The sequence below is a fragment of the Nannobrachium achirus genome, assembly GCF_963921795.1.
Source record: "Nannobrachium achirus genome assembly, chromosome: 6".
Taxonomy (NCBI): Eukaryota; Metazoa; Chordata; class Actinopteri; order Myctophiformes; family Myctophidae; genus Nannobrachium; species Nannobrachium achirus.
The window spans coordinates 19,600,272-19,622,443 of record NC_137815.1 but is presented as its reverse complement, the minus strand read 5'-3'; the positions used below and the strand labels follow the sequence as shown (position 1 = coordinate 19,622,443).

At 42.2% G+C, this 22,172-nt stretch overlaps 1 protein-coding gene across 1 annotated transcript; it reads left to right on the top strand.

Moving 5' to 3' along the window:
• The first annotated feature begins 2,827 nt into the window (after window positions 1-2,827).
• On the top strand, window positions 2,828-21,795 carry b4galnt1b (beta-1,4-N-acetyl-galactosaminyl transferase 1b). Its single transcript, XM_080729080.1, has 10 exons — window positions 2,828-3,068; window positions 4,450-4,626; window positions 6,791-6,897; window positions 7,679-7,716; window positions 9,022-9,202; window positions 13,603-13,695; window positions 13,837-14,024; window positions 14,780-14,920; window positions 16,063-16,300; window positions 17,553-21,795. Exons 1-10 carry the CDS (start codon window positions 2,854-2,856, stop codon window positions 17,768-17,770), a joined length of 1,596 nt encoding a protein of 531 aa, XP_080585206.1. The 5' UTR covers window positions 2,828-2,853; the 3' UTR covers window positions 17,771-21,795.
• The last annotated feature ends 377 nt before the right edge of the window (window positions 21,796-22,172 follow it).

The following is a 22,172-nucleotide window of genomic DNA, read 5'->3' as shown; positions in this document are numbered from 1 at the left end:
AATTTGATCAAATTCAAGAAGACAGTAAATCGTCTGATACGGAACTTCCAGCATGCTTACAGAAAAGCACATGCACATGAAGCAAATGACAGAGATCCGGATAAGAACATTTACTGTGGAGCAGTCCTATTCAATTCTTTTCACCAGCATTTGACATAGACCACACGCTCCTACTTGGAAAGCTTGAGTGTTATTTAGACATTATGGAAAGCTATCTGGTAAATGATAAGTAGATTGCAGAGAGTCCTCTTTAATCTAAGCTACCCTGATAGCAGTAATGTAATGACCTATTACCTCATGCAAAACAAGTCACTATGTTATTGATTCAGAAATGCTGTCTGTATTCACTGATGTTTTACTGCTTTGTTTCATTCACATGGATGATGCATTAGCACAGAGGTTTTCAAAAATGCCATGGCAAATTGACTTCCATTTGGCCATACATGGAACCTTTCAAATAATTTAGTCCTAGGGACCCTAATAGGAAATAGGCCTATGTTGTGTACATGCTTTGTGGTTGTTGTCAGTGGCGTCAGTTCAGAAAAAGCTAAGGTATGGCAACATGACTGGTGTCTTGCACGCGCGCCCTCGCGCACGTGCAAGACACCAGTCATGTTGCCATACCTTAGCAACAGGCACGATGAAAAGTACATTTTATTATTTCCCTCTGTAGCCAAGGTATAGCAACTGCCATAGCTTGCCATACCTCTGGTTGTTGTTGTTGGGTAGGGCATTAACCAAAAAGTCGACTCAGTCGACTTCAGTACACAAGTCGACTCCTACCAGGGAAAGTCGAAAGTCGAAAAAAACACGTTATTTTGTATCATTATTTTTGCTCCATGTGTGCGTATGTACAGCATTCAAACAGTAGGATTGCTTATTGTCAATGACAGAATGATTCTCTCCTTCTGTGTTTCATTGGATTGGAATTAAGAGGTTCGGGTTTTGTCCTCCATTCACTCACCGTCAATGTGATGACGTCACCAAACAAAGTCGATTTCAACTCAACTTTTTACTGAGTCGAGTCGACTTGCAAAAATCACAAGTCGTTAATGCCCTATTGTTGGGGCATTTTATCTCTGTAGCCTAGGCTACATTTGCAATGCACATACATAGAATTTTGTTCTCTACAATTACCCATCGTAACTATTAGGACCAGTGGATGCTATTACTACAAAACCCAGGGAGCACTTGGGGGTTAAGTGTATACTGCCCTTTAAATTGCATTGTCTAAATTGTATAATTTTGTGGACCCTACATTGCGCCACAGTCTTGAAACATAGTTAAAATAACAACTAATCATTTTTTTATTGATATCAGGGACATGCTGGGCCCCTGATTCAGCCCGGGAAAAGGAGTTGTAGGCCCTCATTGCACGCTAAAGAGAGATCTCTCTCTATAGCGCTGCTGCTACTCAAAGATTTGCCATTTCAGATCATCACAAGTGTCAAGCCATTGGGCCAATTACACGAGTTATATTTCGTCATTGTCGGGTGGAAACCTTGTATGTCCAAAACCATTTTAAAAATGATTTAAACTAGTGAAAACAGCAGATCTACAAGCACACAACGCCTCCGCCGCGAGGCGTTGTGTGCTTGTAGATCTGCTGTTTTCACTACTTTTGTGTGACAGACTTGTATGATGAAGCAGGGCTTTGCTTTGCGAAAAAAAAATGTACTAATTTGAAACTTGGAGATACGAGGTTTCTGCCCGACAGTGACGATTTACTTTGTTGGCCGCCCAGCCCCCAAAATGAAGGCCGATATTTTATTTTTATTTTTTTCCTAATGGTCCAGGCCGGGAATGAACCGGCCGTTCGGGAGTTGTCCCGCTTTTCCCAATGGCCAGCACGTGCCTGATTGATATTATAATAAGTTAATTGAATCATAGTGAAATTGAACTGCTCTTCATTTGGCTGAAAACCACCTGGAACCACTTTAAGTGCCCCTGAGGGTCCCAGGACCACTGGCCTATAATGCTGTTTTCTATAAATCAGTGGTTCTCAACCAGATGTCCTGGGACCACCCGTGGTCCCCGAGGGTGTTCCAGGTGGTCCCCAGCTAAATGATGGAGAGTTGGTCACCAAAATGGACACTCATCTTTAAGTCATGAGATTGTAAAATGAAACCAAAGAATAAGAATTGTTATTTTGTTTTCTGTTATCTCTCCTATACATCAAGTAGAATGGCATTGACAACAACAACAACAACAACAACATGTTCTAAGTTTTGGGTCTGAGAGGACTAAATCTCATCTAATGGTGGTCCGTGGCTCAAATTCTGAATAAACAATGGTTTTAAAATCATTTAATCATATTATTCATGTTCTATAATAGAGCCATAAGTGGTTTTCCTATATTTATCACAGAACATCTATACAGGTAGTTCAGTCAGATAACTCACAAAATAAATTGAGACCAATAATAGCTTGATGACATTTTATTTATAAAATGTAAATATAATATAAGTGTGAATACATGTTATCTTGGCGTTCAGGTACTCCCTGCTCAGCACATTATTATTTAAGAGCAGGGAGATACATCTTTAACAAACCCCCCCAGGGGAACAGAACCTGGGGCACCACTGGGTACTGGGTGGGAGCAAACAAAGCACATACTGTACTGTACATCAGTGGCAACACCGGCAATACAACAGGAGGAAGTACAATGAGTCAGGTGAGCTTTAAGTAGACCGCCAATTGATCCACGTCACATACAGTAATCTCCCACACAGAGCTGCACAGCATGCACGTTAACCTCTCGAGTGTATATTGCAAGAACTAACCCCCGCAGGCCACGTGTCATTGACCCTGTTATCTCTTGTTTGCTACTGTGTTCGCGGGACAGCTTTCAGGATGCGCTCCCTGAGAAGGACGTTGTTGCTGGCCATCTTGGTGTCAGTGGTGCTGGTGCTGGCCCTTCTCCATTCGTGGTCCACGCGGGGGTACACGACGGTGGACGTGCGACAGCGACCAGGGTCAATAGTAGAGCGACATCTGGAGGAGAGGCTCCCGGAAACAGACCACAGGTTGGGCAACATCCCCTATCGCCTGAGGGAGAGTGTGGCAGGGTAAGAAGGCCTAAGAAGTAGCTTTTAAAGCAGTGTTGAACTTTTGTTAAACCTTGGATTACATACTGTAGCTACCTGGCCATGATATAAAGTCAAATATGGTCAATCAGCTTTATCTCTTTAATCTGTGATTTGTGATCGAGGAACTGTAACCAGCAATTTTATTCACTTTCATAGCATGTTGAAACAGGTCTAAAAGAAGTGGATGTTGTCGTGGTACTTAATTTTGGTAGAGTAAAGTGGCTGTTTTCATGTTATATTATCCTTGATGGAAGTTCTCTTGCTCAACAAGAATTGATTGGTCAATTGGTCAACCAACATTGGTGGAATGTGAGCGACAATGACAATGCCAGTGGGTGAAATACCCACAAAGGCACATTTTTTCATATTCTGTTCATAATATTGCTGCTTTATTCACATGATGTTAATGTTGATTTTGAGACTATGAAACAATGTAATTGTTGGAGCATAGTACTTTGAGGACCCCACAAAATTGGACTACACTTCTTGTACCGTTATGAGTAGTGTCAAATAAACCTTCTTGAATGTTCTTGATTCTCGATTCTCCTTGATTGTAATTTCACCATACTGTACAATGAATTGCTGCTTCCAGTTGCTTGCTCACAGAACACAGAGGCAACAGATACAGACAATCAAAAATATAACTTATATCATGGCCAGCTGTGCAATCCAAGGCTCTACCAAAGTTCAATATCAGTTTAACAAAATAAACACTCACTGTGAATAGAACTTTGCTGCTGAAATATTAACTTACGGTACTTAAAGTTGTACCATGTAACTTTTTTTATAAAACAAATCTTAAAATTGTCCTAACTGTTAAATCGCTAAAGTTTTAGAACACCCACTCCGTTATTTTCAGCTTCTGAAGCCTTCTCTTTATATGTTTTCTTCTTAGCAGTGACAGGGGCGGGATTTCGCGCCAAGATGACGTAATCTGCATCATCTGTATACGTTGTGTATACGTTGCCCAATCACATCGCCGATCATGCACACATGGTACACTACCGGCCAATCACAGCTTATCTGCTCTGGTCTCCAGGAAGCGCCTCCGCTTGGCTACAGTGTTTACCATGGTGAAGGATTTTAACCTCTTAATCCACAAATCCTGGCCAGAAAATTACGTTCTACCATGCGTTCTACCCCTCCACGGATTACTATCGGTCGCGGTGGTTTGCGGCGCCGCTACGGTGGTCCGCGGCGGTGGTCCGCGGCGGTGGTCCGCGACGACTCCGGCCGAAAAACGGCCGAAAAAAGCAATACCGCTACTGACCACTAGTTGAGCAACTTACACAGTATAGCTTTAATGATATCCATCTGGTCTACACTAAATTCTCTCCTCTGTTTCTGCCTGATCCTCCAGTCTGCTGGCCCGTAATGGCTGCATGTGTGAGGGTGAGAACAACGGCGTTAACCTACCCTTTGCCCAGCTGTTTTTCCCGCGGGTGTCGGCTCATCCTCTGCACACCGCCTTCGAGGCTTCTGAACTGGAGGAGATGAAGAGAAGACGGGCTAAGGAGTATCAGAGCTTTCAGATGAGGTAAATAGAATTAGAAACCTAAAGTGAAGTGGTTCAGGTATCATATGAAGCCAGTGGCGTCAGTTCAGAAAAAGCTAAGGTATGGCAACATGACTGGTGTCTTGCACACACGCCTTCGCGCGTGTGCAAGACACCAGTCATGTTGCCATACCTTAGCAACAGGCATGATACATCTATACTATAATTTTGCGAATGTCTGAGTGAGTGAGTGAGTGTCTGTCTGTCTGTCTGTCTGTCTGTCTGTCTGTCTGTCTGAAACAGCGTTTCTCCTCAGTGGCTGGAGCAATTGATCTGAAATCGCATCACCATTAGCATATGAACACACCTGACATAACTGTGAAGCCCCTTTGTCACTCGTATGCTGTATATTAGCATTTTTATGGTGTATCTACTATCTATTCTGCATCTAGCTTGAGGCACATCTATTCTGCATCTAGCATGAGGCAACATGTTTAACCAGCTCTCTCTGTGTGTGTGTGTGTGTGTGTGTGTGTGTGTGTGTGTGTGTGTGTGTGTGTGTGTGTGTGTGTGTGTGTGTGTGTGCAGGCAGGCGGGTGTGTGCGCAGGCGGGTGGGCGGGCGGGCTGGGGGGGGGGGGGCCATTAAACAAAACGGGTATTTCTTACATTGATGATCCTACATATTATCATGCAAGCACCAGTTAAAGTTACTTTCCATCCCTCATATACTGTGTGCACAGTGCACATCCCATAACCCACACACTGCACATCATTTTGGAGCTCATATCTTTGAACGGGTAAGGGCTAGTTTATTTTAAGAAGTAGGTCTACATTTTATTTTTTCCCCCCGTTTTGAACGGTTGTTCAAGTGCAGCTAATGTTGGCATGTTAGTAAACATGCCACAATGAATGCATTGCACCTGTGCAGCTGACCTGCGGAACCTGGGAATATACCATTTTGTCAAGATGGGGAGAATAAAAGTGTGGAGAATATAATTATAATACCTTGTTAAAGTGACCATTTTGTAAATCTTGCATTTGTAGTTATTTTACTATAATTCAACAACATAATAATAACCAGCACAGATAGAAAAAGAGACATTCGTCGATTTATATTTAAAAGTAACTTTTATTTCCCCCCCCTGGATCCAGGGTATGGCAGCTGCATACCCCTGCCAAACCCAATTGACGCCCCTGTATGAAGCTGATCAGTGGATCACTCTTGCTAGAATAGAATGGCAAATGAACAATTCATCTTTATTTAGGCCTATTCTCTGTAGATGTTGATCTGGAAAACATCTTTATCTTCTGAGCAACCAAATTATGGCTGTACTCTTGCTGTATCTGCACCAGATACAGTAACTACAAGGAGAATCATTTCCTTAATTTTATAAAGAAATAATTACATTAATCAGTTCTATTTTTAATGTGTTTACTCTGAAAATGTGAAAAAAGAGAAGAGAAGGTTATTGTGGGCTTATGTCCTGCAGTGTCCTTGGTTGTCCCTTTCTCACGCACCACTGCATCATGTATGACAGACTGCAATGGCAACCACTAAATGTCAGAAGACACATGCACTGGTATTCAAATGTATTTATTTCAGTTATCCCATATACCTTAAACGTTTTTTAGTTCCCATTCCTTCAATACAACGTACCAGACATTCTACCTTACTTTACTGTTGATTTGGTTACAAATGAAATTGGTACACATGCCTTTTTTTTCAAAGCTCCCTCAGATTGGAATAATTTACCGGTTAACATTAGAGCTATTTCAACAACGTTTTTAAACGTGCACTGTCTTCTTACTTGGAGGTTGTATGTTCCTGTTATCGGTAAACCTGACATCATACATGCCATGACTCTTTACTCTAGTATAGTATATATTTTCTTTGTCTCTACATTTGATAATATCGTTTTGCATTCAATGTTTTGAACATAGGTTAACATTTTTCTCAATGTCTGATATCATGGGATTTAATGCTGATTTAATGCTGTGATTTTTGTCAAGGTTCATAATGTTATGTGTGTTTTTTATTTTGTTCTGTCCATGTATGTCTTGTCTACCCTGTATACATGTAACCATTGTAACATGTATTTATGTTGGGCCCCCCCTCTAAAACGAGATGGCACATCTCAAGGGGTTTAGCCTAATAAAGAAACTTGAATCAGTGTTGACTCTCTTCTATAAATGCCTTCCCTTTAGGTCTCAGACCCCTGCAGACGTACTCATAGTAGCAGAAGCCAACAACCCCTTGCAGTATCCAACACAGGGAGTAGAGGTGCGGCCGCTGAAAACAATCCTCATCCCAGGTATGATTCCAGGGAGGAACTGTTAAAGATTTGTGTGTGTGTGTGTTAGGGCATTCACCAAATATTCGAATATTCGAATATCAAAGTCACTATTCGACGTTGTTCACCGAACAACGTCTCTTTAAAAAATATATAGTTTATAAAGCTTGGCTAGATAGGAAGTCATAAGAATGAGTTGTCAATGCCCCTGGTAGATGAATTTGTTAATGCTCTATACCAGGGGTTCTCAAACCTTTTTAGGCCGTGACCCCCAAAATAAACTGGGGACCCCCACCCTGACAAGCACTTGGAATTGTAGGCATTACATTTAGTGTGACTCGGTTCCGCAGACAAATATTGTGAAAATAGCAGATCTACATGCTCACAACGCCTCGCAACGCGAGGCGTTGTGAGCATGTAGATCGGCTATTTTCACAATGTTCGCCTCTTGCTTACTTAATATTTGACAGTTTGGCCAGTCCTGTCGAATATTCGACTATTCGAATACTTTGAGGTCGAATAATTCGAATACTAAAAATCACTATTCGTGAATGCCCTAGTGTGTGTGTGTGTGTGTGTGTGTGTGTGTGTGTGTGTGTGTGTGTGTGTGTGTGTGTGTGTGTGTGTGTGTGTGTGTGTGCGTGCGTGCGTGTCTCAAACATGAGACAGATCAATACCACTGCCAAATGCGTTGATTTTTGTATTCGAGGACCGTACAAGTACTGAAGTGCAGCCTGCTTACTTGAGTGGAATTACAATGTTCTAGTAGCCATACTAAACAACTATTCTCATATGCTTTTAGGGTTGTCCTTACAAGACCTTCCTAGAGAACACTACTCAGTAAGTAAAATCAATATTTGTCATTTCATTAGTAAGAACAAAAAGGGGATGGATTAGGGAAGGATCAGAGTGGGGGTGTAGTCTCGGGAGAGGATGACCATCGATGCTCGCTTGGAGAGCGGTCGTCTCTGCTCCGAAACTGCCCCCCTGGGTTCCTGGGGGGGAAAAAATAGAAAAAAGAATGAGAAGGGTGAGATTTGAGGAGAAGGAGGAGCTGGGGTGGATGGGGGTACTGTTCAACCACAAAAGCACTAAGAACCAGTGTTGATTTTGTTGACTAAAACTATGACGAAAAATGTTTGTCGACTGCGACGAAAACTAAATAAAAACGAAATAAAAACTAAGCTGTGATGACTAAAACTAAGACTAACATATATTGTCAATTTCGTCAACAAAATAAAAACTAGACTAAAACGTTAGGATGGGACTAGGGGAGAAGAGAGTAACTTTATGTTTGGTTGCTCTCAGGTGTTGCGTGCTGAAAATAGCCGATCTACAAGCTCACAACGCGTCGCAACGCGACGTGTTGTGAGCTTGTAGATCTGCTATTTTCAGGTGACTAGATCTGCTATTTTCAGGTGACTAAATTATGACTAAAACTAAATGACATTTTATTCAAAAAGACTGACTAAAACTAAATCAAAATTTGTTGTCAAAAACAACACTGGTAAGAACAACTCTGGTAAGACAACTCGCAGGTGTATTTATAATATGATTGCAATGGCGATTGGCTGACTGATACGAGAGGGCAGGTGATTGTGATAAGGCAGTGAAAATAGCTGATCTACATGCTAACTACACCCCTCGGAGTGGCTGTGATGAGCAGAGGACAGTCTCCACTCCTGAACCTGCGTTGTATACAACTCCCTTTACTGTAGGCCTATGTCAGTGTAGGGGTGGGCGATATGGTGATAATTATCGTGGAGACGATACAATGTCTCCACGTCGTCCACGATATGCCTTTTCAGAGATATCGTATATATCATGATACAATTGAGGGAGCCTTGTAAAAAATCCTGTTTAATCGTTATACAGAGATTCATTGCAGAATTCAACTTAAACCTGCATTTTGGTCTAAATCAGTAGTTCTCAAACTTTAAAATGTCAACGTCTCCACTTAACTCAAACCAACGTGAAAAAGAATCGTGATAAAATCGTGTATTGTGATACAGCTTGGGAAAATATTGTGATATTGTATTTTTCCATATCGCCCACCCCTATGTCAGTGTGTATGTTGTGCAGAATATGAATTTCAAGTGTTTGTGACCGCGCTTGCACTCCAATAATTGTCTCTCTGTGTTCTAGTTAAACATCACTGCCACATTAGGAACGCTGAATGTGGCCGCAGAGGTGGAGGGGGTGAGGGTCAAAGGTGACGGAGAGATGCACATGACCCTGAGCAGCGGTGTCCTGCCCAACCTGAACAGGCAGCTGCAGTTTGTCACCTATACCAACACACTCTTTCACCCCAGCACCGCAGACACAGGTGAGGCCTCACACTTTAGCAGTGGTGGAAAAAAAGTACTCACATATTTTCAGTGGTGCATTTGTTTGGGGGGTTGCTTATCTAGAGAGGTCACGCGCACGTCGCTCATCACCTACCATACAGGTCTATTGATATGCATACAGACTTGTTTCTTTGTTACCAGTAAGACTCCCTAATCGGGAGATAAGCGACCGTAGGTCACTTATCTCCACAAATAGGGCAAAAATGTGTTTTGCCAAAATCTTCCTGATCCATGTTGATGACATGAGTGTAGACATACTGTGTAGTGATTTTCGTGATTTTCGGGCAAAATCTGTAGGAGCAGTGTCCAAAAATGTGTTTTTAAAAATCGGCCTGGAGGTGGCGCTATATGGGAGAGATTCATGTTGATGGGATGAGTGTAGACATACTGTGTACCGATTTGCGTGATTTTAGGGCAAAAATTGTAGGAGCAGTGTCCAAAAATGTGTTTTGCAAGAATCGGCGTCATGGTGGCGCTAGAAGAGGGCCATGTGAGAAATGAGGGGTGGGGTCTCCGCGCCGGCAAGGCGGACGAATAGGTACCGGCCCCGGCTGTCCCGGTCGCTCCTAGCCGGAGTTACGGCATTTTATGTGAGCTGCAGTGTAGGGGGTCCTCCACTGGGGGCGCCACCACTTTTGCATCCGTTCTGGAGCACCAGGAGTGGGTGGTCCCCGGGAATTCCCCGTGAGCAGCCCCGTTGGGGTGGTCATTTGGTCAGTTTAGCACATTTGGTCATTTTTTACATCTGGGGGTCCCCCAGGGACCTGGGGGTCCCTGGAGCTCCGGGGGTCCTTGGAGGTTGTAGTTTGGCAGGTAAGGAACGTGTGTGCAAAATTTGGCATGGATCGGGGCAACGGTTGCGGAGATATGAGCAGGGCAAGAGTGTGACGTGTGAGGTGTGACAGACAGACTGACTGACGGACTGACGGACGGACTTACACTTTGTGCAGGGTTTGATAGTAAATGCGACCTACGGTCGCAAAAACACCCTGTTGTGACACTTGAGCGTTGGCGAGTGATGGGTATTTTAATTCCTTTAGAAAGTTATCCTTTTCCAGAAGACTCAGCTTCCACCCACAGAGTAAAACCACAGTCAGAGTCAGAGTCAAAGAAAGAGGCAGCACAAGAATAAGTCTGTTTGAAATAATTTTATTAAGAGAATAGTTCAAAGTTCAGCGTACAGTACAGCAATTCACCCATAGTGCCTTCCTGCCTTAATAGACAGTTGACATGATTTTATATAGTTACTGTAAGACAGTAGGATGGGTCCTGTCATGATGATGTAATATCGTGACAAGTGGTCACCTCATGGGCTGAGATGACCTTTATCAGTGGACAGAACACAACAGAGTTGTTGACATGATGGTGTAATCTTGTTGTTGACGGCCTCCTGCCGTCACCCCATAAGGATAAAGATTGTTTACTTAAAAATGGTTTACCAGTGAAATATCAGACACTTGTACAGTGTCAAGGCTGTTGGAATAATGTTAGAATAACAGGGTTTGTGTTGTAACATAGAGTGGCAAACAGCACAATTAATAGATGGTCTGTTATGTACAGTAGTTTGACCATTTGCCAAAATTGGTACAATAATATTAATCAAACTTTTCCAACAGCGAGGCGAGGTGTGAACTTGGGGGGTTCTGGCATCAATGCAGGTCCGTTTGCGTGAGAGGCGAGACCCCTGCTCAGAAATGATATGGGGCGGCGGGGCGGCACGACCCCCGACTAATTCAACACTGCATATTTCACTTAAAGGAGTAGTTCACCACTTTTCAACCTGTCTTCATATAATAGGTCCTCACTAATGTTCATGATAAAATAGCAAAAAAAAATTCTACTCAGTCCAAGTCTCCTAGGAGAGCTGCTGGAGGTTCAGAATGTGACATCATCATTTTCAAAAAATAAATAAAAATAAATAAACTATATTTTTGAAAAAAATATTTAGATTTTTATTATCGCGAGAACAATGGCTTCCACTTTAAAATTGCAACTTTTAGTTGCAACTTATAGAAAGCCTGCAGTTTCTATAAGCTGGATTGGCAATCGATGATGTCACAAGACGATGGGTTTCTGACCTGCCCACAGCCCTCCTCTGAGGAAAAAAGAAAAAAAGAAAAAGAAAAGCTATTTTTGAGTGAGGACCAATTATATGAACATAGGTTGAAAAGTGGTGGAGTGCCCCTTTAAGTAAAAGTATCAATACTGCAATATAGAAATACTCTTCTACAAGTAAAAGTCCTTAATTAAAAATGTACTTGAGTAAAAGTATGAAAGCGTAGGCATCAGAATGTATTTAAAGTACAAAATGTTTGAAAATAGCATATCTACAAGCTCACAATGCATCGCATCGTGACACGTTGTGAGCTTGTAGATCGTCTACTTTCAAGTAGCCATGGTATAAAATAGGGCTGAAGTGGTTTATTTATGTTTTATAATATTATAATTTATATCTTAACTAATAGCTAAATATTTCAAATTAATGTAGTTGAGTAAAAGAACAATATTTGGAGTGGAGTAGAAGTATAATTATTGGAAATTGGAAATACTCAAGTAAAGTACAAATACCTCAAAATGTTAGTACAGTACCTATGTATTACTTTACACCAATGCACATTAGCCTTTTTTTGATTGCAGGCAAATACATTCTTCCTCAACAGGCAAAGAATATCAGTTCAACTAATCCCTTTTCAAAGAATAACTTATGAGCCTTCCATTTTTAAGCAGCTGTATCCAACAACTAATGCACAAGTTAGAAGCACTTGAGCACTGAGTAATTCAGCAGTGGCTGTTTTCTTTTCATCCAATTTAAAGTAACTAGAAGCTGGGCCGCCCTTTGGGCGGCCCAGCGTCTAGTCGGCGACCTGGCCAACTCGGGAACGATGTAAATAGGGAATGAATGCCCCGCCCTTTAATGCAAACCCCATTATACCTGTTGTCATAGGACCCGTCTTGACCATCTGTTTGCCTGTGTCCATTTATGCCCATATATGGAGATATCTGTATCTGTCTGTCTGTCGGCGTCCATTTTATGTTCATATATGGAGATCACTGCAGATATAATCCTGGGTCCATTTTATGCCCATATATGGCCATATATGGAGATATCTGTCTATTTGCATCCATTTTATGCCCATATATGGAGATCTCTGTATCTGTCTGTCTGTGTCCCTTTATGCCCGTATATGGAGATCTTTGTGATTCTGCGTCCATTTTATGCCCATATATGCCATATATGGAGATATCTTTTTATCTGCGTCCATTTTATGCCCATATATGAGATCTCTGTCGCTTTTTGTTTGTTTCTTCTTTAAGCATATGGAGATATCTGTTTATATGCGTCCATTTTATGCCCATATATGAGATTTCTGTCGCTTTTTGTTTGTTTCTTCTTTAAGCAGAATACGCAGCCTGCTTAAATCTGCATCATTCAAGTCATCCTCCCAGTCCCACGCTTTGTTGCTTGTCTTATGTTTGTCTTGTCTCTTTTATTTTCTTTATCTTTTTTGGAGCGGACCCCATTAATGCAAACCCCAATATACCTGTTGTCATAGGACACGTTTTGACCATCTATCTGTTTGCCTTTGTCCCCACCCTTTAATGCAAACCCCAATATACCTGTTGTCATAGGACCCGTTTTGACCATCTGTTTGCCTTTGTCCCCTTATGCCCATATATGGAGATCTCTGCACACACAGTACCGGTTGCGGAAAACTCTGATGTCAGACATCAGCTCCGCATACAGGCATTCATTTTATGCCCATATCTGGAGAACGCGCGTGCCGGTGGGAAGAAGGGTTCTCGAGATACGCGGATTACATACATACATACACATTCACAGAGATTTTTTGTTGACTCATGTGGAGTACGTGATGTCAGAGCCTTTTATGAAGTGATGTCACAATGAGTCAGCGCTTGCGCCGGTTTCCTCCGAAACACCTGATGTCAACAATCAGCTCCGCATATGGTGATTCCGAACGTTTCGCGCCGGCGTACGTGATGTCAGAGCCTTTTATGAAGTGATGTCACAATGAGTCAGCGCTTGCGCCGATTTCCTCCGGAACAGCCTGATGTCAACAATCAGCTCTGCATAAGGAGATTCCGAACGTTTTGCGCCGGTTTCGGAAAACCGTGCATCGGGTCGGGTCGAGGCTCGGCACTGCACTCCGTGCCGCGTCGGGGAACGCGCGTGCCGAATCTGAAGCCGGTGGGACGAACGGTTCTCGAGATACGCGGGTTACATACACGCAGAGATACATACACGCAGAGATTTGTCGCATTTATAGATAGATGATTGATCCAGCGCTATCCATTGAGTAATCAAATCGGGGACTGCCCATAATGAAATTAACTGAAAGTATGTTTTGCTGTCTTGTAGTGCAGTTTGAGACAGAGGGACATCAAGCCACCTTTGTCATCAAGATCCGTCACGGTGTAACCCCCAAATTGTACAACACGGGACCCACAGGAGGTACGAAACAGTACTGAAATGTTTACAGCAGCAAAGTGCCACATGAAACAAGTTAACTATATGAACATTTTCATTGAAATTCTGCTGCTCTTCACTCAGAGACATAACTATGTTTTGTTTTCTGACCCTCTCTCCTTTCAGAATACAACGTCAGTGCCCTGGTAACCATAGCGACGAAGACATTTCTCCGTTACAACAAGCTCCAAGATCTCATCGACAGTGTGAGGAGATACTATCCAACAGTCACCATTGTGATTGCTGATGACAGTGAATATCCCCAAGCTGTGTCTGGACCCTACATTGAGCATTACATAATGCCTTTTGGAAAGGTATGTCGAAGACTGTATATTTAGTAGTACTACATAATGGTGTAGCCTACTCCATAATACATGATAGTTTGCAGAAAAGAAGAAAGTTTGCAATCCACAACAAACTGTTCAGATATAGTGAGGATTTATGCTGTTGTCAATGCTGTTGGGTACAGTTGCCAGAGTTAAGTATCACCGCCGACACAGATGAGGCCTCACACTTTAGCAGTGTGGATTTTATAGTGTATAGATGTGTAATCACAAAGCTCGCTGTTCAGAACGTTCATTCACAGCAGGGTAAAGTCTGATTTATACTTAGTAGTGTGACAGTGTCACGTACAGAAATAATGGATCTACGGATCTATGGAAGCTCACAGGGAGCATGTAGATCTTCTATTTTCGGTACACGACACTGTCACATTATAAGTATAAATTGCTTAAGCTTAATGTCATACTGTGTAACATTTTCAATTAGTTTATCGTCGTTGTCGGGTGAAAACCTTGTATGTCCAAAACCGTTCGTTTTGCATTTTTCATTTTAAAAACGATTTAAACTAGTGAAAACAGCCGATCTACAAGCACACAACGCCTCGCGGTGCGAGGCGTTGTGTGCTTGTAGATCGGCTGTTTTCACTACTTTTGTGCGACGGCCTTTTATGATGAAGCAGGGCTTTACTTTGCGAAAAAACTTACACATTTGAAACTTGGAGATACAAGGTTTCCACCTGACAACGACATTATGTTGCCTGTCTCAACATCAATCTCTTGTCGCCTAGGGCTGGTTTGCAGGACGAAACCTGGCAGTTTCCCAGGTGACCACAAAGTATGTACTTTGGGTGGACGATGATTTCATCTTCACATCCAACACCAAGTTAGAGAAACTGGTGGATGTCTTGGAAAGGACCACTCTCGATCTGGTGAGGGACAGGGGAACAAGCTGTTTGATTTTACCTTGAAATGTGAACCACCTCACACGACAAACATTTAACAGCGTGGCAGACTTTTGTGTATTTAACCCCCAACACTGTCAACAAATCTCAGTCTCAACAAATGTCACAGACTATCAATTGCAACCCATACGTTTCACACATTACATAATAACATTTCTTTCATGAAAACTAGAAGTTCGCGGCCGCTGTGCGGCCGCTCACATCTAGAAATCGCGCCCTAACGGGCGCTCATATTAAAAAAAAAAAAAAATTGATGGTCAGCAAGGAACATGCGTTGTTGATTTTTGTATTATGTTTTTGAGACAATTGAACAACTGCTGAACGTGGAGTTGCAGATGCAAGACATTGGGACATACAGACATACAGACATACATACACACAACCCCATTCTGATTAGGTTGTGAGATTAAGTAACATATTTTTTGATAAACTGTTAAGACAGTGACTTTTGAGACTTTTGTTGGATTCGTTTTTTACATACCGGTATGTTATGTGTTTCATCCTTGAACATGTAGACAATTTAAGTAGTATTACAATTAGCTCTATTCACGGCCCGCCCACTCAGCATCCCCCTGGTGCTGAAGTCACGTTTTGAAGGGTAAAACCCTGCTAAAAGCCCATAGAGTTAACACAGAAATCGCAAATTTAATGCAATTTCCAAATAGTAAAGTATAAAATATGGCTAGCATGATCAAGAACACAAGATAGTAAAAGGCACAAAGCATTATAATTTACTTTACCGTTCGAAATAATGATTTGTTGGCTTTAAGTCCAGCTATTTCTGTTATAGTTTCCCCTTCTAAACTGATGTCAGCACCAGGAAGTTGCTGAGAAATTTGCTGAGTGGGCGGGCCGTGAATAGGGCTAATACCAATAACTCTATTCCATTTACCCTACTGTACCTTCTTCCATTTTATATTATACATAGCGCTTTTGTGCTTCATTTGAGGGTGTCTTGTGAAAGTAACACAAAAGTGATATAACATTACTTGGCTGAGAAAGTTGTAATGTTGTAATGTAACTTATTACATTCAATTGAAATGTATTGGTCAAATGTAAAACGTGACATTTTGAAAGTAACTGACCCAACACTGTGTATTTTGCGCCAGGTGGGAGGCGCAGTGCGGGAGGCAACGGGATACACTGCCACCTACAGGCAGACCTTGTCCATTGAACCCGGGGAAGAGGATGGGGACTGTTTACACATGAGGAGAGGATTTCACCATGTCATCGAGGGCTTTCCAAATTGCGTCGTCACCGACGGGGTCATTAACTTCTTCCTGGCTCGCACCGATAAGGTCCAACAGGTCGGCTTTGACCCGCGTTTGGCCAGGGTGGCACACCTGGGTGAGTAGAGCAGAATCGCTCTGGCTGCATTTTAATCATCAGCCAAACAACCCACAGTCATTCATGGCCCCTTTTCCACCGTGGTTGAACCGGTTCAGTTCTTTTTTCCCTGCCTAGTATTGTACTAATTAGCCAGTAGCTATGCCCCTCCCAAAAAGCTTTTGTCCAATGCTAGCTTAGAATAACTTCCTGCTTGCCAAGGTTTGCCTTAGCCTACAACGCATGACGTAACTTCCGTTAAACACAGCAGTTCCGCCACTTCCGCTAGAACCAACCGGAAGTCATATTGTGGCCAGGGTGGGTTTGCCTTGGCAACAGCCTTGGTAAGCTGCCGGTTGCTAAGCTATCATTGGACAAAAGCTTTAAGGGGAGGGGCATAGCTACTGCCTAATTCAGAGTGTTTCCATTGAAAATGAATTGGTTCAGAACCATAAAAGTTGGTTTGGAACTGGAACCCAAAAATGGCTGCCGGTTCCACGAAAGCACCAATGTTCCCAAGAATCTAGAATGAAACCAGTTGTAGAACCAAAGTTATTTTGGTGGAAAAGGGGCCTATTAGTGCATGGGATGGATAAAACCATAGAATTCGGTGTTTGTTTTATGAAGCACTATTATGACGATGAATAACCCATTAAATTAAGACCGTAAAAATACCTAAACATTTCTTCTAAATCCTAATGGTTTTCTGAAAAACGCATGTTTCTTTATCTGTGGTGCTCAAAGTTTTTAATGTCAAGGACCCCTAGAAATTGACCGCGGACCTCCATCTTATGTCTCAGGGACCCCCCAGAAGCAAAGATTCAAGTTACAAATCGTCGTTGTCGGTTGGAAACCTCGTATCTCCAAGTTTCAAATTTGTACGTTCTTTTGCAAAGTAAAGCCCTGCTTCATCATACAAGGCCGTCGCAGAAAAGTAGTGAAAACAGCAGATCTACAAGCACACAACGCCTCGCGGCGCGAGGCGTTGTGTGCTTGTAGATCAGCTGTTTTCAATAGTTTAAATCATTTTTAAAATGATAAATGCAAAACGAACGGTTTTGGACATACAAGGTTTTCACCCGACAACGACGAAATGTTGGTTTTAAAAAAGATATATTCTAAGATTTGCAACAACAAAAAAATCATGATTTTTCAATAGTAAAAGCATAAAATAATGGTTAAAGTAGTAATGCCTAACAGTGCGTTAATGAGAAGTGTAACTTGTAACATCTTTAACTAAACCATTGTGTTTTTTGTTTTGTTTAAATCATAGAGTTTTTCATTGATGGCCTTGGTTCGCTGCACGTGGGATCCTGTGATGACGTCATAGTGAACCATGCAACCAAAATCAAGCTCCCGTGGGTCAGCCAGTCGGAGAGCGACAAGACGTACGCAAAGTTTCGCTACCCGCCGGCCTCCTCCGATGCCACACACACTAAGAATGGTCTCCTGTTCTTCAAGAATCGATTTCAGTGTCTGACGCATAATTAGAGAGGCAGTGCCACAGTCCTATTTCCTCCTAGCCCCATATAGAACCTCACCCGTCGCTGCATACTGTTGTGCTCCGAGATGAGGTAGCGATCGCTGGACTGCCGCAACAACGAGTTGGAAAACACTCGAAACGAAATTTTATCCAAAAAGTAAAGGTAGTTCCGAGCTCCCAGACTGTGGTTACCTAACCAGGATACATAAAACATGCACCACGGCATGAAACAACCCCTTAAATCGCTAGTTTTGTAATGTTTTCCCATTCAACCGGAACTCCCCGGCGGCAGTTGCCAGTATCTGCTACAATAGGAAAGATGCAGTACTGGCACGTGCCGCCGGGGGCTTTTCTGAATTTAATGAGACTAAATAAGCGATTTAAACCGTTTTCCCAACACCGTGGTGCATGTTTTATGTACCCTGGTTAGGTAATCACAGTCTGGGAGTTCGGAACTACCTTTGCTTTTTGGATAAAATTTCGTTTCAAGTGTTTTCCAACTCGTTGCGCAACAGTATGCACAACAGTATGCAGTGACGGGTGAGGTTCTATATGGGGCTAATTTCCTCCTAAGTAATGATCACCGGGTATTATTATTATTATTTTTTAATTATTATTATTATATGGAGGAAGAATTGTTAAAAAAAGAACTGTACAGTAAATGGCAAAATGCTGTTCTTCTGTGGACCCGACAGCTAGCTCATGTTGGGACCTTAGGGCCGCCCACTTCATACATATTTGATATCTGCTGCTACTTGCACTTGAGGTACTTGGCCTTTTATTTATTTATGTATTTATTATTTATTTATTTAGTGCACAGTATTTGATATTGTTGTTTTTGTTATTCGCTATTGGCGTTAAAGGGCCACTTCACCCATTTTCAACCCGTCTTCGCATGATTGGTCCTCGCTAATGCTCATCACAAGATGCTACCATTTCTGTCTACTCGCTCTGCGCCTTTCCAGGAAGAGTCGTTTTCTTAATAGATTGGAATCCCATCGACGATGCCCCGCCGATTATACAACAGGGGTCTTCAACAGGGGGTCCTCCAAATCTTTGTGTGATAGCAGCTTTTTTTTCTCCTTTTTTAAATTAACCACTTGAACCCTAGCGTCCATATTCGGAGAACTTTAGCCAAAAATAGCAGATCTACAAGCTTGTAGATCGTCTATTTTCAGCAAAGAGGTTTGGTGTAGAGGGGAAAAAGAGCAGACTAAGTACAGAGTGAAAGGTCAAGTTAAGTATCTGAAAACACAAATTGACATGAATCCAAAATACATTGAGGATTGTGCCGTCTAAACGATGAAACTATATGGTATCTATGGGTTGTGGGGGTCCCAGCTTCATCTCTCTCTTGACCAAGGGGTCCTTGGCCTGAAAACGTTGAAGACCCCTGCTGTACAATGTTGAAAATGGGTGAAGTGCTCCTTTAAAATGATGGGAGATACATGGCCCCGATATACGTCAGAAGTCCAGTCTGTTTCTGTTCACCCGTTTGACAGAGAAGCTCGCAGCTTACAAAAATAACACACAGACATGCTGTAGACTCCATAGACAAATGAAAAGCAGAAAAAAAAGTTCCAAAATTGTGGCATCGCCCCTTTAATATTTTTATCACCACACTTTAAGATTCGTGCTGTTGCTGAGATGCCAAAGAAGCTCTCTTCCAGTGTGTCCAGTCAGATAAGATTTCACGCAGCCATGTTATTATGTCTCTCTTTGACAATGGCCTTGTCGGTATTACTTGAGAGATATTGTCATCATTATTAAAGCAGCTCCGCAGAGCTTCAAAACAACCCTTCCAACAATTCACCCTTTGTCAAGTCCCGCCCGTTGTCCCGCCCCTCTTCACACCCATTGGTTGCTGTGTTTTGGTGGGACATTCGCTGGGACACTCCATCCACTACCATTTTAATTCAGTTGCTTTGTATTGTTATTCTGTGTATTCAATTCTCATTTCAAACTTGGTTTCAGTAAAATGGAGCTGCTCAGTGGCAGTATAGTGACTCAGCATGTTTTTAAATGTTTTTATTTCTCCAAAATTTATGTTTTAGCAAATTCAACATAAAAATGGTGGAACCAGGGCGGGACAAGGCAGATAGAGCCTGCTGGTTGGTCAGTCAGGGACCAACCAGAAGGCTAACAAAGGGTGAATTCCCCACATTTCAGAGGCGTGGACTGAAAAAACCTTTGGAAGTACAGAAGAATTATAAAAACTAAGAAGATGGTACAATCCACTGTAAAGTGCAAACATTGTGTCATTTACATAGATCCAATTAGCTGTTAACTGATGTCATCACCCCTCCCCCTGTGTATTAATGCAATAGCTCCCCATACAGTACTCCTGAGGGATTCAAGATTGTAAGGAGATAATGCGTCTGTGTGCCTCAAATCCTATCTTTCTAGACTGTACCGAGTCATTTTCTTATGGAGACCGAGAATGGAGAAAAGCTAAAAACCCAACAGACGGCCACTGGCCAGTCAGTCGGTCCGTTGATACTTTGGAAAAGGAATCGTAGTCACTTGAATAGTATTTTGGAGGGGATCAGAGGTGAGGTATAGTAGGTCCTCCCTCACGCAGTTTGCACTATAAATAAAAAGACTGAGCTGGTGAAAGCAACAGAGGCGGGGTCTCCGGATGAGGAGTGGCATGCATCCACTCGGACAAGGGGACACATTTTCCCCACCAAGTGACAATCTGCAAGTCACAGAGCATAGGTATCCTTTTTACCAATGCCATATGAAGAACGCATTCGAAAACATAAACGTACGGGACCTAAGCTCTGTGGATGGATGTGCCAAAAGGTTTTGCTGGTAGTATGGGGTTGTTGTTTTTTTGTTTGTTTTTCCTCTGATTTGTTTGTGATATGGTTTTGCTGCCCCTTACCGAGAATACTTTGTGTCATCCATGAGTGTTTTTATGTCTAACCCAGGGGTCTTCAACAGGGGGTCCGGGACACCTAGGGGGTCCTCAGAGTTACTACAGGGGGTCCTCCAAATCTTTGTGTGATAGAAACATTTTTTCTTCTTTTTTATATTAACCACTTGAACCCATAGTGTCTTTATTCTGAGAACTTTAGCCAAAAATAGCACATCTACAAGCGAGGCATTGATTGTGAGCTTGTAGATCGGCTATTTTCAGTAAAGAGGTTTGGTGTAGAGGGGAAAAAGAGTAGGCTATAAGTACAGAATACTAAGTAGTGACGGCTCAAGTGGTTAAATATCTGAAAACACTAATTGACATGAATCCAAAATACACTGATGATCGATCGTGCTTTGATAGAATAATTTATTAGAAGTTTGCAAAAGAAAAAAGTGCTGTCAAACAATGAAACTATATGGAATCTATGAAAAGGTTGTGGGGGGTCCCTGCTTCATCTCTCTCTCTCAGCTATTAAAGGGGTCCTTGGCCTGAAAATGTTGAAGACCCCTGCTCTAACTCATCAAGACCTGGAATGCATCTGTGTCGCGTTAGCAGATATACAAGTTTACAGTGCGGTGCCGCACTACTAGCTGTGAGCTTGTAGATCAGCAATCTTTTTTTAAATCATTAATATTCGTGCAAGTCTTTCTAATATTTTCACCCAATTCTATAAATGTCTTCTAAATCCTTTTAAGGTCTTTGAAAAACGCATGTTTCTTATGTCAGTGGTTCTCAAACCTTTTCATTCATGTCAAGGACCCCTAGGATTATATGTATTTGGCCGCCGACCCCCCCATCTAAAAATATTATGTATCAGGGAACCCCAGAAGCAAATATTTGAGTTATAAATGTTCGCTTTAAAATATTCAAAAATGTGAGTATATCTCACTCGGAGTCGGTGCCGCGCTGTGAGCTTGTATATCTGCTGTTTTTGAATAGTTAAAGCATAACATAATGGTTGAAATCTAGAGCAGTGGTTCTCAACAGGAGGTCCGGGACCCCCAGGGGGGGGGGTCCTCAGAGTTACTACAGGGCGTCCTCCAAATCTTTGAGTGACAGAAACCTTTTTCTCCTCTTTTATATTAACCACTTGAACCCATAATCTGAGAACTTTAGCCAAAAATAGCAGATCTACAAGCTCACAACGCCTCGCGCTGCGAGGCGTTGTGAGCTTGTAGATCGGCTATTTCCGGCGCTTTGGTGTAGGGGGAAAAAGAGCAAACTAAGTACAGAGTGAAAGGTCAAGTTTATTAAGTATTGACGGTTCAAGTGGTTAAATATCTGAAAATACAAATTGACATGAATTCAAAATACACTGATGATTGTGCTGTCAAACGATGAAACTATATGGAATCTATGATGAGGTTGTGGGGGTCCCTGCTTCATCTCTCTCTCAACTAAGGGGTCCTTGGCCTGAAAACGTTGAAGACCCCTGGTCTAGAAGGACACAGATGCGTTCCAGGTGTTAAAGGAGAAACCTCATCGCT